This window comes from Phocoena sinus, chromosome 4 (assembly GCF_008692025.1).
Source record: "Phocoena sinus isolate mPhoSin1 chromosome 4, mPhoSin1.pri, whole genome shotgun sequence".
Lineage (NCBI taxonomy): Eukaryota > Metazoa > Chordata > Mammalia > Artiodactyla > Phocoenidae > Phocoena > Phocoena sinus.
In genome coordinates this window covers 63,259,464-63,277,577 of record NC_045766.1, presented here as the reverse complement: position 1 = coordinate 63,277,577, position 18,114 = coordinate 63,259,464, and the positions used below count along the sequence as shown (strand labels likewise).

General features: G+C 48.4%; 1 protein-coding gene across 1 annotated transcript in view; it reads left to right on the top strand.

Moving 5' to 3' along the window:
• DGKG (diacylglycerol kinase gamma) overlaps window positions 1–18,114 on the top strand; it is a 166,705-nt gene that overhangs the window by 122,272 nt on the left and 26,319 nt on the right. Inside the window, 3 exon segments of the mRNA XM_032631658.1 lie at window positions 3,240–3,258; window positions 3,261–3,400; window positions 3,402–3,417. Coding sequence (XP_032487549.1) covers window positions 3,240–3,258; window positions 3,261–3,400; window positions 3,402–3,417 — 175 coding nt within the window.

Genomic DNA, 18,114 nt, shown 5'->3' with positions numbered 1-18,114 from the left:
AATAAGTCTGACATTTATAAATCCCTAAATAAGAATATGTGTGGGGCTTCCCTGGTGGTGCAGTGGTTGAGAGTCCGCCTGCCGAATCAGGGGACATGGGTTCGTGCCCCGGTCCGGGAAGATCCCACATGCCGCGGAGCGGCTGGGCCCGTGAGCCATGGCCACTGAGCCTGCACGTCCGGAGCCTGTGCTCCGCAGCGGGAGAGACCACAACAGTGAGAGGCCCGCGTACCGCAAAAAAAAAGAACATGGAAAGCATACCTCTTTAGGACTTTGACATTCCGAAAGAGTTTTTTTTATTTTTTCCAGAGAGAGAGTAACCTTAACCAAAAATGGAAGAACAAATGATAAAGGTAGGTATCAGAGCCCAAAGCTGATCAATAGAGAGCTAACTGGCCTTGGAAAACATACACACTTGAATCCAAGTTGCTGGACAAACCTATAGATGGCATTCGGGGACCGCTCTGACAAATCCAGAAAACACAGTGGGTTCCATCCAATGAGAGGCAAACACACAAATGCCCCAGTTTTTAAAAATTAGTAAAGGATACAATTCTGGAAACCACAGACTGATATACTTCATCCCAACCCCTGGCAAAATTCTGGAATAAAGTATAACCAAGTACTTGCCCTTTACAGATACTAGTGGCTTAATATGAGTTCTCTTATTCCTTTTCTGATAGAGGTTTGTAGGGTGGTTATTTAGGAAATGCTATTTGATCTCAGCACAATGTCTTATGTTTTAGTGGAAAGAGCACAGAATTGAGGTCTGAACACCTGGGTACTAGTCTAACTCCACCATTAGTAAGTTGGGTGACCACAGGCAAGATCTTTAACCTCACTGGGCCTCACTGATGAAAGATAGGACATGTTCTCTTGGGTCCCTCTCATCTCTGAGTTCCATGATTCCATACTGTAATGAAAAGTGGGCTGGGTGACAGCCCTGTTCAGAGGGTGCAGCCCTGATAAGGCAGCCACACCCCAAGGGCCATTTAATGCACAATACCTGGTGTGTTAAACTGACCAAGGAGAGGGCTTATTCCCTGTTTTGTGCCCTTTATATATGTGTATTAATGGACTTAATCTGCAAATAATAGGAGGAGCTATTGCCATAGGGTCACAGAATGAAGATTTAATATAAACTAGATGGACTGGTGGGGGCTTGGGCTGAAGTCAGATGAAATTAAATAAGTGCAAAACCCTCTAAGTTATTTAAAAATACCTACACAAGTTCAGGATGGGGAAGACTGGGCTGAGAAGTAGATGATGGGATGAGGGCCTGAGTGCCTGAGATGACTACCCACTCAAGCTGAAGTGATTCAGTCGTCATGTAGCTGCTCATAAAAGAGCTAGTGCACAACTTGATCATATTAACACTAAGGGTAATGATCATGGGGGGACATGTTGAGCCTCTACCTGGGCTCCCCACATTATTTCATTTCTGGGGCGTGATAATATTAGGGATCCCAGCCCCAGGAAGTGCTGGTGACATTGCCGCCTGTGCCATCAAATTCTGCCATTGGTGTTCTTTTCAGTGCCAGGACCTTATGGAGTAGGACAGTAACAAACCGTAGTGTGTACAGAACGGGGCAAGTCCCACAGGAGGAGCCAGAGACTTGACAGTGCTCAACCCGCAGGCACAAACTAAATGGTGGTGTGAGAGGGAAGAGAGAGAAAGGAGTGGAGTAAGACTGAGGCTCCGACAGCCTGCCATCAATCTGTGTACTTCCATTTGTAAGTTGTTGTGACTTTGGGCAAGTTACTTAACTGCCTCTGTACCTCAGTTCCCAAAAGTACAGTGAGGGTAGTCCTGGTAACTAACTTATAAGATTATTATGAAGGTAATAATGAGATGTATATAAAAGCCTACCTGGCAAATGGCAATGTTTAATGCATATACACGACGCTGCTGCTGCTGATGGATGCACATCATCGTGTACCCAGTGGGCACTTCCATGGAGGAGAAGGAGGTTCATTCTGTCTGACTTCAGAAGGGAGAATAAGACCAACGGGTGAAGCAGGAAGGAAGAGAATCAGGTTCAACATTAAAAGACCTCTGAAATAATCAGAACTCCTAAAAGAAAGGAATTTCCCAGTCACCAAAGAAGCTCACTCTCTACCATTTTGTAGCTGGGGAGGACAAGTCATGGGGATGATAAGATACGATAAATTGAGAGCTGCAAAGAAGTCAGGAAGTATGCCAAAATGAATGGCAACAAGCCCTACCTTTCTATTACTTCCATCTGTTAAGAAATCTCTGGAAGTTTTGGATTTGTTGGTAACCTCAAAGATAGTGGATTTTTGTTGCATGCTTTTGATTTTTTTTTCCTGCCTCACATTAAGCAAGACGAAGAGCTTGTGGCTTTGTAGTCAGATTCCCCAACTTTGAAACCCTGCTCTGTTATTTATCAACTGTGCCATCTTGGATAGCTTAGCTTACCTCTCTGGGTAATGTTTTCTTCTGTAAATGAAGTAAACTACCTCCAATCCTGAGGAACGAGGATCAGAAGCTAATGTATTTTTTGCTGCATTGGTAAGCCATTATGCCAAAGTAGGCTGACTTTATAGATATGTGAGACGGGCAGATTGGAGCCTACTGGCCTTTTTTACCTGGCGGTGATGTGGGTGGTAGAGGCTGGAATAAAGGACCTCTGCTACGTCAGCAAGCACATATGCCAAATTGCACTTACGATAGAGATACAGGAGACAGGAAAATTCTGAAAGCCATCCAACTCTTAAAGTCTTATACTTCTCACAAGAGGGGTAAAATAAGAAGAGGTAAAATGAAACTTTCTGTCATTTGTTGAGAATACGCAGTGTTAGGTTCTGGACTCAATGCTCCACCAGATCTTCACAATGGTTTACGGCGGGGCAGGATTGATGATAATGAGGTTGGACTGGTGAACAGTTTGCAGTTGTCTTCTGAACCATCCTAAAGCCCTTCTAGATCTATAGACGGTTCCTGGAGCTTTGTGCTGTCTCCCCAGAGCTGACCGGGACTGGACCTCCCTCACCCCACTGCAGTGGCCAAAGCATTAGGCCTGAGCAACGTTACCCAAGATTCAGCTTCTGACAGAGGCTGGCTGTGGGCTGACGGCCTTTCACATTCTCCTTGAGAGCCCACACCACATGTGCGCACACACACACACACACACACACACACATACATACATACATGCCACCGTGGTTGGGATATTACTGAGGACACTAACGGATGAAATTCTCTCTCTGCCCCTCAGTGTGACGGAGTTGGAGTGGACTGAGCGGCATCTTCCTTGAAGGCATTGCTATTCTCAACATTCCCAGCATGTACGGTGGCACCAACCTCTGGGGAGAAACCAAGAAGAACCGGGCTGTGATCCGGGAAAGCAGGAAGGTCGTCACTGACCCCAAGGAACTGAAAATTCTGCATTCAAGGTAAGCCAAGCATGAGAAAATTGCCTCTAGGTCAGTGGGAGGATGTTCAGGCGGGTCTGGCAAGCAAACTGTATTAGGGTCCTCAGCAGGCTCTAGAAGCTTCTACAGCTTTACAGGGACTCGGAGATACACTGACCCATCATCCCTGATGCTGCAATGTTTAATAACCTAATTGAGAAAAGTTACAATAAGGGAGCCCTAAATGACAGTCAGTAGTCAAACTGTGGGGCTCCATGAGGTTAGGGTCAAAGGCTGTTTGTGTCAAGGTTACCAGTGTCCTTCAGTAACTTAAAATCCAATAGCCAGTTCTCAATCTTGATCTTGCTTCATCTGTTCAGCAGCACTGACCCAACCGATCACTCCTTCTTCCTGGAAACACTGTCCACTCAGCTTCCAGGACTCCACACCTTCCTGTTTCCCACTGGTCACTCCTTCTTAGTCTCTTTTGCTGAGTCCTCATCTTCTCTCTAACCTCTTTATACGGGAGGGTCCCCAGCCCTCTTCTCTTTTCTGTCTGTACTCACTTCTTTGATGATCTCATCGAGTAGTGAGACTTTATTTAAATACCACGTGAGTGCCAGTGACTCAGCAAGTCCAAAACTGATCTCTGACGTCCCTCCCCCAAACCTTCTCCACCCACAGCCTTCTCCATCTCAGTTGACGATAACTCAAACCTGCCCGCTGCTTAAGCCAAAACACTTGGCACCATCCTCGATTCCCTTTTATCTCATATCTCATACCCAACCCATCCAAAAATCTGTTAGCTCTACTCTTTAAAAACATCTAAGATTCCTACCACCTTGGTCTGAGCCACCATCCCTTATCCCCTGGATTACTGCAGACCCTCCCAACTGGATTCCCTGCTTCTTCCCCCACCCTCTACAGTCACTTCTCACCACTGCATCAGAATGCCCCTGGGAAAATATGTCTGTCCATGCCACTCTCCCGCTCAGAATCCTGCAGTGGCTCAGATTGAAAGCTAAAGCTCTTCATGGGGCCTAGAGGGTCCTAGATGGTTTGGCCTCTCGTCACCTCCGGACTGCATCTTCTTTTACTGCCCCCTCACTCCCTCTGCCTCTGCCACCCTGCCATGAGCTGACTCTTCTTCCTGCCTGGAACAACTGGGTAGTGTGCCTTAGAGGCCATCAACTACCCACCAGGATACAGGACACAGCTTTCTGAGAGTGCCCTTAAAACTACCTTCAGCCCTACCCCTCACCAGCCACTGCCACCAGCAAACCAGACGGGCCTCAATCAAAGTTCCTGGCAGGTCTGCCTCTTCTGTGGATCAGTATGAAGCAGGCCCGCTGATCCGCAGGGATTCTCAGTGGCCTGGTGAGCCAGAGTAGGGGTGTGGGGCGAAGCCGTATGTTAGGGCTTTGGCAAAGACCCCACCTGAGGAGGCAAGAGAATGGACTTCAAATCCAAGTGCTGGCCACTAACCTACTTTTTTGGGACGTGGTCTTCTTTGCCATAAAAACCAGCATCTGGTATAAAAGTTTTGATGACTGGAATGGATGGGATGACCCGACCACTGACTTTTAAACCAGACCTGCCTATCGAAAATGAAGTCCTGGGCCCCAGCCCAGATCTCCATAATCAATCTCTGGGTTGGTCCTGGGAACCTAAATTTGTAATGAACTCCCCAGACGATCTGGTGGGCTGCCAGGTTTGAGAACCCACCGACATAGACAAGTGTCCAGGAATCTGGGTCTGGGTTCTTTGATGTCCCAGGTGGTTAGTCCTAAGGCTGGATGTGATCCCACCAGTAGAAGGAAACAAAACTGGCCAACCATTGAGGGAATGGTTACTGCCTTATTTCAGACCTACCTATTAATCAGATTGTCGTATTCTGAAGCAAGGTCATCAAGAGGGTCATCTGCACACCTGTGTCCTTTAAGAGAAGACTTGGGAATTTTTTTTTTTCTCTGCTTCCCTCTTAAGTCCCCTTTTTATTTTCAGAGTAAACTTTTCAATTTGTATATAAATTATTAAACTGAATAATGTGTCCTCCTTCCTCCCTTGGCAGGGGAAGTTGTGGGTGCTAGCAGAGAGTGGGGGAAGCATTGGAAGTTGTAGAAAGTTTCTGCAAACTTTCCCACCCAGTGTTCCCACCCCAGCCGCCACTCTGGCATCCAGGCAGAGCAGAATCAGGGCAGAATCCCCCTCCCCTCAGGCAGGGGCTGGGGGCCGCTCTTGCTGAGGATGTTTTCTGGTTGGGGCTCAAGGACAATCGTCATCTTCCCTTGTATGTCTTACCGTATATCTTCCCCTTCTTCAAGCAAGAGTAATGTGTCTGCTGATCGCTCATGACCTTCATGCTACAGGAACTCTCTTCCCCAAATCCCCCTTTCCCACCCAAGAATATGCATTCAGAGCTAAAAATGCAGCTACTTCCTGTTCTTTAGATGAGGACAGGAGCTGATCAGAGCAGAGGCTGAGGAGGGAGTCTTGGCTTCTGGGCTTTGCAGAGAACGAACCTACAGTGAAAGCTTTTTCTTAAAGGGCCATGATCTCCCTTTAAGATGAGATGTTAATGAGGAACGCTAAAGAGGCAACCCATTTTAAAAAGTGGAAAAGCATTGGCCTGGGAGTCAAAGAGTCCTGGGTTCCAGTCCAGACTTTGCCTCTCACTAGTGTATGATGTTGGGCAAGTCCTTCAACTCCTTGGGTTTTCAGTTTTCATTATCTGTAAAATAGGCAAATCTGACAGTCATACAGGTTCCTGTAGAGCATAGGTTGCTTACAGCTCCACAGAATTAAGGCACGGCCAGGTTTTGGTCTAGTTGGACTCCTTGAACAGAATTATATGGCAGGTTTCTTCCTTCTTTCGGTGTGTTTTGTCTCAGTTACAGGCCAGTGGCTGAGAAGGTAGGGATCTTCCTCTGCAGGCTCTTTATTTGTTGGGATTTGTTATTCCTTGGCAGTTTCACTAGGGCTGGAGGGGAGGGAGAGGTCAGAAGAGAACAGTGGGAGGGAGGCGGTTTATCATAGGAAGTGTTTAAAGGAGATGACAACAGAAAATGTCACTGTCAAATCTCATCACAGGTCAGTCTTTCTCCTTGGAAAAGCAAGCCAAGAAAGAAGGTCAATCAAGATTAGCGTGGAATGAGTTCTATAAAACCATTGGCCGATTAGAAAGCAAGAAGTGGTCCTGGAAAAGCACCAAGCTTGCAGTTGAATGACCTGGGTTTAAATTTAGGCTTTACACTTTCTAGTCTTATAAACCTTGGAAAGTTACCCAACCTCTCTGAGTCTCAGCTTCCTCACCTGTAAAAGTGGCGTAATAATACCTAGCTTGTCATGATGATGGATGTCAGAGTGCCTGGAACATAGTATAAGCTCAAACTTTAAATTTTCTCCTCACCTTTAACGCTATGTTATGTTGGGGCATACCAGCTGAATTACTGATTTTGAAGTTCTCAGGGTTAGCATTGCCACCTATCTGTACTATCACTGAGAAAGAGCAGAGATCCTGCCCAAACTCCAGCCCAGCCTTTGCCCTAGCACATTAAACCTATACATCAATTGTACCTACTGCCTCCTTTCCTAGACCTTTCAAATTCCAAGGATGGAGGCCTGGATATTACTCATCTTTCCCCAGTGCCTGACCCTGTGTAGTTAGTCCAAAAAAGGTTATTGGGTAAATGAGAGGTACCTGGCAATGGTTCTTTTTAGTTTTTATAATACCAGTAAGAATAGTGACAGGTATTTATATTCATTTTGGCTTGCAGATAGTTTTACATATATTAACTTAACCTAACCCTAACCAGAAACCTATGAGACAAGGTTATACCCATTCCCCTCATGTCCCTATTTCATAGTTGGGAAAAAACAGAGGCCCAGAGAAGCAATAGGACTTATACAATTTAGGTCCAGTGGTCGCATCAGAACCAAGTCCCTGATTCCTAGCCTAGCCCCAAGTGGCTAGTGTCCAACTAGAAAATTTATTTGAGGTCCTACTATGTGTTCTGCACAAGCCAGACACTCAGAAACAGGAAGCATTTATGTTCCAGTCCAAGGAAAGGCTCCATACACACTTGGTTGAAATTCTGCTCCTCTACAAGACCTACCTCAAGGGCCATCTCCTTCCTAGAGCTTATGGCTGGCACCTCTGGGAGTGAGTCTGGCCTCGAATTCCTAGAGCATTTAATTTGGGCTTCTGTCTTGACAGTACACTGATTATGGGTTGCCTTGTCTCGTAGGCACGTGTATCCTCATCATATTTTTCTCCTGCCAGTACCTGGAAAATGGGGAGCATGTGTTCTTCATCTCTGTGTCCCCTTCAAAGCCTAACATCCTACCTGGCTCAGGTTGTTCTACAGAAATGTTTGTCGGAGGGCGGGGGGTGGGGGGGAAGGAATCTTGCCTTTGGCCTGTGAGCACAGTGGGCAGTAGATTCTGGAGCTGGACAGGAGCAGACCCTCAGGGAAAAATCTTAAAAAAAAAAAATAGTCTTACAAAGAGTTCGATGCAAATATTTGTGAGACTGAGAATTTAGTTTCATGGAACCATTAGAAACTCATTTGATAAGTAAGATGTGCTGGCTGTCTTCAAATAAGTAATTCAAATATAGCCTGGAGGACTTACAGCTGAGAGTCGCTGTAGAGTAAGGGACTGACCATTGAACTAGAAGCTAGAAGACCCAGACCTCCCCACCACCAGCCATGTGATGTTAGTTGAATCATTGAATTTTTCCAAGCCTCCATTTCAACCCTTGCAAAATGGAAACAATTGTAATCTCTCCTCCATCAGCATAGTCACCTTGTTTTGAGAGTTAAATGAGATCATCCATGTAGAACACTTAGCAAATGCCTGGGACGTGGTGAGCGGCTTGATCAATAGTAATCAGAAAAATTGTTAAGTGATCAGTGGAAGGTGATGAGTATTTAGTACGTGAGAAAAGGGCCAAATTGAGAATTTCACTCTCTTTACTTCTGCTTCAGTAATTTGGTCTGGATTGTCTTTAAATTACCTATGGTTCTAACAGCCCACAACCCTAGCGTTACTTGTTGGCACTGTGCTGAAGCGTGTTTGGCTGTTGATGCCAATGTGGAGGTTCCACCTGAGCGGCTATCTGGCGAAGCCAGGTGAGGGTAAGGGTGCCAAGCCTTGAAGCACCAAGGGCATGCATGGCACAAGCTAGATCAGTCCCCCCCGAGGCTAGGGAGCGAAGCCCTGGAAGCTCTGCCATTGTTTCTCTCCGGCCCCACCCTGGATGTGAATGTGGAGACTTCCTACACATGGTCTCAGACTCTTCTCTGAGGCCCGTGTATGCCCCCCATCCAGCCTTCAGCCTTGAGCCAGCAGCAGCCTTGAGGCTGTGTCACCCAGAGCTGGCTCCCTTACCCTCAGTGAGGTTTCTTAGTCAACCCCACGTGAACTGCATCCAGGGTGTCCTAGACAAGATTCTAAACAGAGAGGGCAAAATCTCCCCAGACTTTCACTAGGTAATAATTTTTGCAATTCCTGGTAAACAAAAACAGGGAGACCTTTGGTAGGATATACATTTTGAGTCAGTTTCCCAGCAGCAGTGACAGGCTTTCTGTCATTTATTCAACACACACCTTCGAAACACAGACCAAATGCCAGGCACCAGGGCACATTGATGAGCAAAACCAGATCGAGTGCCTGCAGCCATTAGGGAGTGCGGGAACCAGGCCTCAGTAAAACAATCCCACAGATAGGCATGTAGTTCGGATCTGTGATAAGTGCTAAGAGGGAGAGTCGCATGGCTACTCAGCACCCCAGCAAGGCCAGCCAGCCACTGCGTGGCTCACAGATAGGCTCGCTAGCCTGGAACTCAAACCACCTAGCAGGCACTCACACAGGCACCCTCCTGGCAAAAGCATACAGTCGTCAAATCTGCCACCCAGATGCCAGGGTCTTACCTGGGAAGAGGAAAACCCTCCCACTTCAAAGTCAGTTGACACCACTACTTTGTGGGCACAGGTGGTTCAGCCTGCCTGTGCACTGTGCCCATGTGGATCTTCACTAATTGCATGGGTCTTACCCTGAATCCCAAAGCCAGATAAAGGGACGCCATCCGGCTGTCAGAGCTCCACCCTCCCGGGTGGTGAGCCAGAGCTCAGAGGAGACAATAGGATAATCAAGAGTGCATGAGTTCACTGCTTCTCAGGGCTCGTCTCTCCTCACTTGTAGGAAACCATAGCAGAAAGTGGCCGGTTGGGTTCAGGAGCTGTCCAGGGTGGTATGTTCCCAATTTTCCCATTTGGTGGAGATCTGACCAGAAAGACAGTCGTAGTGAGCAACGGCCAGCCACTTACGGCTCATTCGGGTTGAAAAATAGAAATGTTCCTAAAAGTGTGCATTTCACAGAGGCCTCTCTGGCCAAGGTCTCATCTAGGGGCTGAGATGGAGCAAGGCTAGCAACCCCTAAAGAGCCTGGCGGGCACTTGGGGGGTGTGCGCTGGGACGCCCCTCAGCGCTGGAAGTAACCATGGCAACACACCAGTCATTCCTCTGCATCAGTGGCAGGCCTACAGAGAGACTCTGCTCTGCTTTTCACAGGAAATCACAGCTTTATCACTCAGTCCCTCAAGCACCCACGTTGGAATCAACATGCCCCAAACCCAGATGAGGCATTCTCTTCTCCCTCTTTACACACCCTCCCCCTTCTCCTAAAGCCCATTGCCCATCCCCACGTTCCCTGCCTTGTTGATGGCATCACCTGTTGCCCAAGCTAGAGACCCAGAGTGATGCATTTCCCGTCACAGCGGCTCATGGAACTCTCCTGTAATTATTTGCTCACATGGTGTCTCTCCCACCCAATGTGAGCTCCTCGGCTCCAGATATATCATAGTTCCTTCTACATCCCTGTGCCTGGCACGGCCTCTGAGACCTTGAAAGAGCTTATTAATATTGGTTGACCAAAAGCACCCAGGGTCAGGGGCACCTGGAGCGGTAAGATAGGGAACCGTGTTTAATGGGATGAAATTTGTGTGTGTGATGCTCGTGAGCGATGTTCCAGAGCTGCTGTGCCAGCATCAGCCTGTACAGGAGGCCAGGAGGTCTGCCTTCCATCCTCACTGGTCCCTTCTCCAAGCCCCTATGTGTTCCCAGCTGCCTCTACATCACACAGTCTCTCCGTACCTGTCAGGGTTGCCTGCTGGGCTCTGCGGGTTAGGCTAGGTGTGTTTTTGCAGCTTCCAAATCAGGGCCACACAACCTGATTCTCAGGTCTATGTAGTATTGAAATCCCAGACTCACTGGTCTCTTAGAAATTTAGAGATCCTTTTGTCCTCTAGATAAGGAGAGGGGGAACCAGCAAGGTGAAGTGGCTGGCCCTTGGCCAAACCCCGACTGAAACGCAGGTCTTTTAGTTCACACAGGCCAGCCCTCTGTCCACTAGAGCAGAGGTTGGCAAGCTTTTCCTGTAAAGGACCACATAGTAACTCTTGAAATAGTTAGGCTTTGTGGGCTATGCAATCTCGGCTACAACTGCTTACCTCCAACCCCTCAGCGTGAAAACGGCCATAGACCACACGCAAAGCGAATGGCATGGCTGCGTCCTAGTCCCCCTTTATTTACACAAACAAGCAGCAGGCTGGGTTTGGCCCTCGAGCCGCGGTTTGCCCATCCCTGCACTAGAACCGCATGTGGTCCACAGCCACAGCAAGGGCATCACCTGAGATTGTCAGAATGTAGGCCAAACCTCCTGAAGCCCAATCTGCCTGTCAGCAAAATCCCCTGGTGATGAATGCTTACTCAAGTTTGAAAAGCACTGCACTGGTGGGCCTGGCTGCTCCCCCGAGGATGCCAAGAAGATACTTTATAGATTAGAAAAATGAGGCCTAGGGAGATTAATTGACCCATCCAAGGTCACACAAACTGGAGGACCTGGGACTAGAGCCCTAGTATTTCACACATGGAATTCTTTCTATACACACCAGACCACCCACCCCAGCCTCCCCATTTCTGCCTGTCCCTGACCCAACCCGCATTTACTAGAAGTTCAAGCGAAGTGATCCTTCATTCTTCCGCAGCTGACTTGTGAATCAGGAGGACGCTGCCTCCAGCTGAGTGCCCCCCCCACACACCCCCGCCAAGATTGGGAGGGGTGGGCGAGGCAGAATAGGGCCTCCGGAGGCTGTTCCACGTCCGCAGAGGGAAACTTGCTCATACAGGTTCAAGCTGGAGTTAAACTCCAACTGAATTCCTGCCTTAGGAGGTTTGTTGCTCAAAATAGAACCAAAGAACCAAGGACTTTCATTTTTCACATGCAGAAGAAACTTCTAGACTGGCTGTCTGGCAGGCCTAGACATCTTAGATTTTTCCCTCTTCTGCTTGCCCCATCTTGACCCACCACCAACTCCTGTTCCCCTGTAGCAACTTTAATATCTGGCACCTCCTAAGACCCAGCCCACAGCAAAACTCCATACTGGCCACACGCTCTGCACAGCCTGTGCTTCTTGATCTGTTTTTAAGTCGTGCAAGAAGTGCTTCATCTTCTTAATTAATCAATAAATATGTATTGGGCTGTTGTTTGCTGAGCACTTATTTATGGGCCAAGCTGTTGCCTATTTAATTATTTAATCTATTTTATGGCTGATGCTAATGGAGTTAAGTGACTGGCCGAAGAATACAGATGATACCCAGTAGAGCTGATTCAAACCTGCCTTCAAGTACCGAGTGCTCCAGGTGCTATAAAGGGTGCAAGCACCAGTGTGACATAGTTCCAACCTCCAGCAGATCTCAGTCTAATGTAAGAAATATACGTAGAACGATCGTGTTACCACTGGCATGATAGGCAAGCACCACGGAGTGGCAGAAACAGAGTACGGTTAGAGTGTGGGAAGTAAGAAAAGGAGGGGCTTTCCTTAGGGACTCAATCCCCTGCTGCCCAGCACTGTGCCAGGCACCTAGGAGGTGATCAATAAATATTTGATGTATGACTGAATGAATGAATGAATGAATGAACGAACGAGATAGAATGTGTGTGTGCCAGTACTTGAAGCCGGAAAGGATTGGAAAGGATAGAATGAGAGAAGAGGCACATGGACTAGAGCATTAGCACACAGAAATAGCAAAGGGGAAGACTGGAAACGTAGAGACCCTTGAGTAATGTGCCATGGAGTTTGTATATGATCCTTTGAATAATGGGAAGAGATGAAGGGTTTTAAGCCAAGAGCAATAGGATGAGAGAGCAGCATGCAGTTTGGATTCAAGGAAAAGGAAAGGAACTGGCAGCAAGGAGGCCAGTTAGGAGGCTGGTGCAGAACACAGGCTTACAACTCAGTCAGTGGCACAAGAGGAAAAATGGACAAAAGCCAACAGGAAGTGGACAGACAAAGGGGACACTACCGTGTGGATGATGCCTCCTTCCTCGCAAACCACCCAACAGGGTCCCCGCTTCTTCTGCCCACAAGCTCAGCCCTCTCCTGTCTACCTCCACCCCAAAGCCCTCCCCATTACCAGTGGCTGCTGTTGGCAGAACGGATGCCTTAAGCAGGGCCCTGTGTCTTTTTCACCTCCAGCCTGCAGTCAGCACCCATCTCTTCCCATTTTCCGGACAATTCATCCAACACTTGTTAAGCACCTACTTGAATTTAGCACCATATGCTAGAAATATTTTGCATTCATCATCTCGTTTCAGTCCCCTACAGCACCCCTGAGAGACACTTTATAATTAGAAAAATGAAGCCCAGGGAGGTTAATTGACCTGTCCAAGGCCACACTAATTGGTGGATCTGGGACTAGGGCCAAGTCCAAGTATACCAAACCTGGCATTCTTTCCATTCACACAATACCCTCCCCCACCTCCCCATTTCTGGTTGATCTTGACTCAACAACCAGAAAGTCACAACTATCCTTTTGCTTTGCCTTTCTGGATATGTGCGTCCCTCTGAGCTGTGATTCATTTGGTGGGTGTAGCTCTCTGTAATGTACCTTATGTGTGTCATGCCTGAGACTCAGGCTTGAGTTGAACTGGAAGATCTCACCACTAATTGATTGATTCTATTATATACACTGTGTGTGGAATTGAAGCTTCTTGAGCTCAGTGGGCAAAGTAATGCCAGATAATAAACCAACTAGTATTTCACCTTCAGGCCAAGAGAGTCGGCATTCCATTTAACAAGAAGTCTCCCCTGCGAGGAGCTGAGGATAGGCTCACCCCACTCCACGCCCCCTTCCCTGCACTGAGAGGTCCCACCATGCCAAGATGTTTGGTCTCTGCTTTGAGTCCTTTATTCAGAGCTTATTTTGGGGGTCAGACCGGCCTTGGTTTGAATTCCAGCTTTACCATATGCCAGCTTTGTGACATTAGGCAAGTTCCTCAACCTCTCTGAGCCTCAAGATTTTTTTTTTTTTATGTTGGGATAATAGTGTCTATCCAACAGAGTTGACACAAAGATTAAAAACAATAAAGCTGACAAGGCTCTAGGCCTGGCCTGGAGTCTGTGTCCAGTAATAGTCATTCTCTTCATGTCCTCATTGGGACCACCAGGTCAGGATTCCTGTAGCTCCGCTGCCTCCCAAGCCTTATGCGATATTCTCACTCTTGATCTTTCTGAGAGGCATGATGATGATGTCAGACCCTCCCTTCAGAGCCATTTCAGGAGACCATTTCTTCCGGGGAAATTCCCCACCACACAACTCCACCAGCACGCTGCCCCTCCCCTTCTGAAGCACCTGGCCCTTAGGCATGGAGGGGATTAGGAGCCCCCCTCCCCCAATGTACCGAGCCTTCATCAGAGCCCTGCCAAACCCGGGAAGAGAAAGCCACACAGAATAGAGGCCCCACCGCACAAGCAGGCTTTCAGGAACCAGCCACAATGGCCATTGTGAGCACAAACTCACCCTTCCTCTTGCCTCAGTGTAGGGCTTCACAGAACGTTCTGTGTTCTGCACAGTGTGAGAAGCGGCAAGGCCTGCTGCCAACCTACTCTTGACCCAGCCGGCCAGGAAACCCAGCCTCCACCTTTGTTGGAAGAGCTCAAACCAAACTCAAGGATAGAATGCCCTCACCCCCGATCAAGGAAACGTAGGCCCAGCGGAGGAAAGTGACTGGCCCAAGGTCATACAACTAGACAGCTAGATCAGAGGCAGAAACCCCGGCCCCTGCCCGCTGGGCCAACACATTTCCTCTCCCTTCCACCCTGCAGCCCCTCTCCTCCTCAGAAAGCAGTGGCTCTGGGCTGCTTTTCCTTTCCGTTTCCATCTGGCTCATCTAGAGTCCAAGACCACTCAGTACCCTCTGGCCACTTTTATGCCCTGAAGGGGCTTTACAGACCCCTGGGAGTGGAAGATACCTGCAAACCAGTGTGACGAGGACGCAAAGGAAACGCCTGTCAGAAGGGTGCCCAGCCGGACCAGGGATGTCAAAGCCATGCCTGTCTCCAGATCCTTCTCTGCATCCTCATTGCTCAGCCCAGGAACAAGGGAAAGCCACCAGGCCCATTGTGGGATTGTATCTCTCTCTCTCTCTGTCTCTCTCTCTCTCTCTCTCTCTCTCTCTCTCTCTCTCTCACACACACACACACACACACACACACACACACACAGGAACACAAAGGCAGGGAAAGGAAAGGAACTAAAGAACTCATTTCCAGTAAAAGCTCTCCCTGTTTTAAAGGAAAAAAATTGAAATAGGGATGCTTCTCTTGCCAGGAGGGACAGTCACCCTAAAATCTCAAGGTCGTGGAATCTCTGCTCCTCTTTTCCTCAGTGTCCTTCTCCTCTTTCTTTTCCTACCCCCCCCCCCCCCCCCATCTTCTCCTCTCCCTCCTCTCCTTCCTCCTGGACTACCTTCTCTGGATTACACTGATTACCATCTGCAGAAGGCCACGCACTTACTATGTAGCAAAGACAATTTCCTGAGGACCACCCTTTCTAAAGAAACATAAAATCACAATGACAGCCACTGTTTCTTGAGGGCCTTCTGTGTGCTCTCTGTGCAGGCTCTGGATGGCATCACTTCTAAACCTCATCAGCAACCCTGCCAGTGAGGTTACTAGACCTACATTTTCCTGATAAAAGACTCGGAGAGGCTAAGCGACTTCTCCCACAGTAATAGAAGTAGTGAGCGCCAAACAGTAGGCACTCCGACCTAAGTCTGTCCAAAGCCCGTGCTCTGTGCTTCACAGCTTGGCTCACAGTAGCACGCTCTTTACGCTGGGTTTACAGAACGCCAGGAAGTGAGCCCCCTGCCTGCTCCGTTTACCGGCAAGGAGCCCTCTGACTTTATGCTGTGTCTGAGTTAGGATGTCTAGGGGAAGCACTAGTCATAAATTACCCTTCCGATAAGCTATGATTGGGATACCTGAGGGCCTGGTGCTTTGAAAGGCCAGGTGGGAACATGGCAGGTAAGTTACAGCCTTCCTTCCTTACTCACCTTTTTGTGCCCAAGGAAGCCCCAAAGCCCCCCTCCATCTCCATCTCCCCACCCCCCAGCCTGTTTTCAGGCCGCCATGCTTCTAAGCTGGCTTTGAAGCTCTCTAGCTGGGAGCAGCCTTTCATCTGCCCAGACCAGACCCAGTGGGAAGCTTAGGTGGGCTGATCAGCGCCCGGCTTTGTTGGGCTCTGGGTTCCTGAGCCGCCAAGGGCACGTGGCCCATCCCCATGGAAATCTGGAGGCAGGAGAGTAGCCCAAGGTGACGCCTACCACTGGCTTGGCAGGCCGAGTCTGCCAGCTACCACTCACCCGTCCAGAACATGGGGGCCGAACCTGGCCCACAGCAGGGCAGAGCGGGGTTGCATCCTTGCTTTCTGAGGCGAGTAAGAAGGTCCCACAGCCCCTCCCCATGCATGCCAGCTTCTCAGTAGCCCAGTGATAAAGGACGTTCCTAACTGTTGTTTACTGAGCACCTTCACATTCTTTATTTCTTTTGTCCTCAAAATAACCCATGATGTAGGTTTTCTTATTGTCCCTCTTATGGGCGGGGATGTTTGGTGGGGGAGGGGGGGGAATTTTGTTCATATTTTGAAGCCCTCATCCCCAGTACCCCAGAATGTGGTTGTAATTGGAGACAGACTGTAAAGAGGTGATTAAGTTTAAATGAGGCAGTTAGGGTGGGCCCTACTCCCATCTGATTGGTGTCCTTACAGGAAGAGGACATTTGGGCACAGAGAGAGGCACCGGAGGTGCGCGTGCACAGAGGAAGGGCTGTGTGAAGGGGCAGCCAGGCGTGGCCATCTGCAAACCCAGGAGAAGGGCTTCGGAAGAAGCCAACCCTGAAAGGTGCAAGATGTACCTTGACCTTGGCCTTCCAGCCTCCAGAACTGTGAAGGAATAGATTTGTGCTGGTTAAGCCACCCAGCCTGTGGGATTTGTTATGGCAGCCCTAGCGAACTAACAGACTCAGAGAAAACAAATGCCCTGCCCTGTATGGACACAGCCATTGAGCTGTTAGCCCCAAACTCAAGAACTTGTGCAGAGTTTCTGAGCTTTTTCCTTTATCCCTGTGATGCCATATTTGTCTGTCCGAGGCCACGTATGAAGTAGTGACAAATTTTTGCGTTTCGAATTAATCAGACACATACCCCAGTCAGTCAAAGTTTCAGAGCAGCATTAGCTGACTGGTGTTACCTGCTGAACTGATAGGCTTCTGGCCCAAAGTAAGCACAGACACCTAACACCTCAGTCCACCTGTGCTGCTGTAACCCAGGTAAAGAGGCAGAGCCCACGGGGTTTATTATGTCACACAGCTGCTCTAGGGTATGGGGTGGCCTTCCTCGCTGCTGGGATGGGGTGGCTCAGAAGCCTTCTGGTGCCATCACATAGTCAGGGTTTCAGCACCTCCACTGAGGGTGGCTTGATTCCGGGGGTAGCCCATTGCAGCCCTCATACCTGAACCCTGGAGCACAGATAGAATGGGAAGCAGGGTGGGAGTGAGATTGAGGGTAGCAAAGCACGCAGCTAGGCTAAGGATCTCCCACGCTTCTCCAGGGCACCGCAAGTGAGGAGCCCAAATCATGACACCCACATCATATCCCTTACATCTTAAAGGACTGAATGTTCATTAATGTGAACTAGCAGCCAAAATGAGTATGAACATAAAAATTATGCATTAAAAAGAGAGGTGAAAACCAGACTGGGTCATCATTATCTGTTATATGCAGATTACATGAGTTAATTCATGGAAAACCTGTTACCCAGTTTAATCTAGGCAAGTTGTTATCATTATTATTAATCATTATATTTTTCCTCTTTCAGGCTAAACCTGTCAAGGTCTTTGGCACTAAAGCATGTATCTTATTTCAATTTACTCAACAAACATTTATTGGGAGCCTTCTATATGCCAAGGGCTGGGCTAGTTGCTAATGATTCAAAGAGAAACAAAACAAGAACACATCCCTGCCTTCAACTCTCAGTGGGGTTGGGGGAGTGATGCGTCCAGAAACAGTTGTCGTTGGGTGAGTCCACTGAGCAGAGGAGAAGGAAAAAGCACACTGCCTGGAGTGTCCCGGTAGGGTAAACAGGAGTTCTCCAGGCAGAGGGATACCTGTGCTGGGAAACAGGGCCAGATAGCGAATGACCTTGGATGGCCTCCCTAAGAACTGAGATATTGTCCTTGGCTTCCAGAGGGTTTAAACAGGAAGATGTGCCCCTTAAATAGGAGCGCTCTGCCAGCCTTTACCTATTGGCATTGAGCTCCACCCCCTCCTCCAGACTGTGGGAAGGTCTAAAGAAATAAAAGCAAAATGGGGCTGAGATCAAAGAAGTGGGAAAAGGAA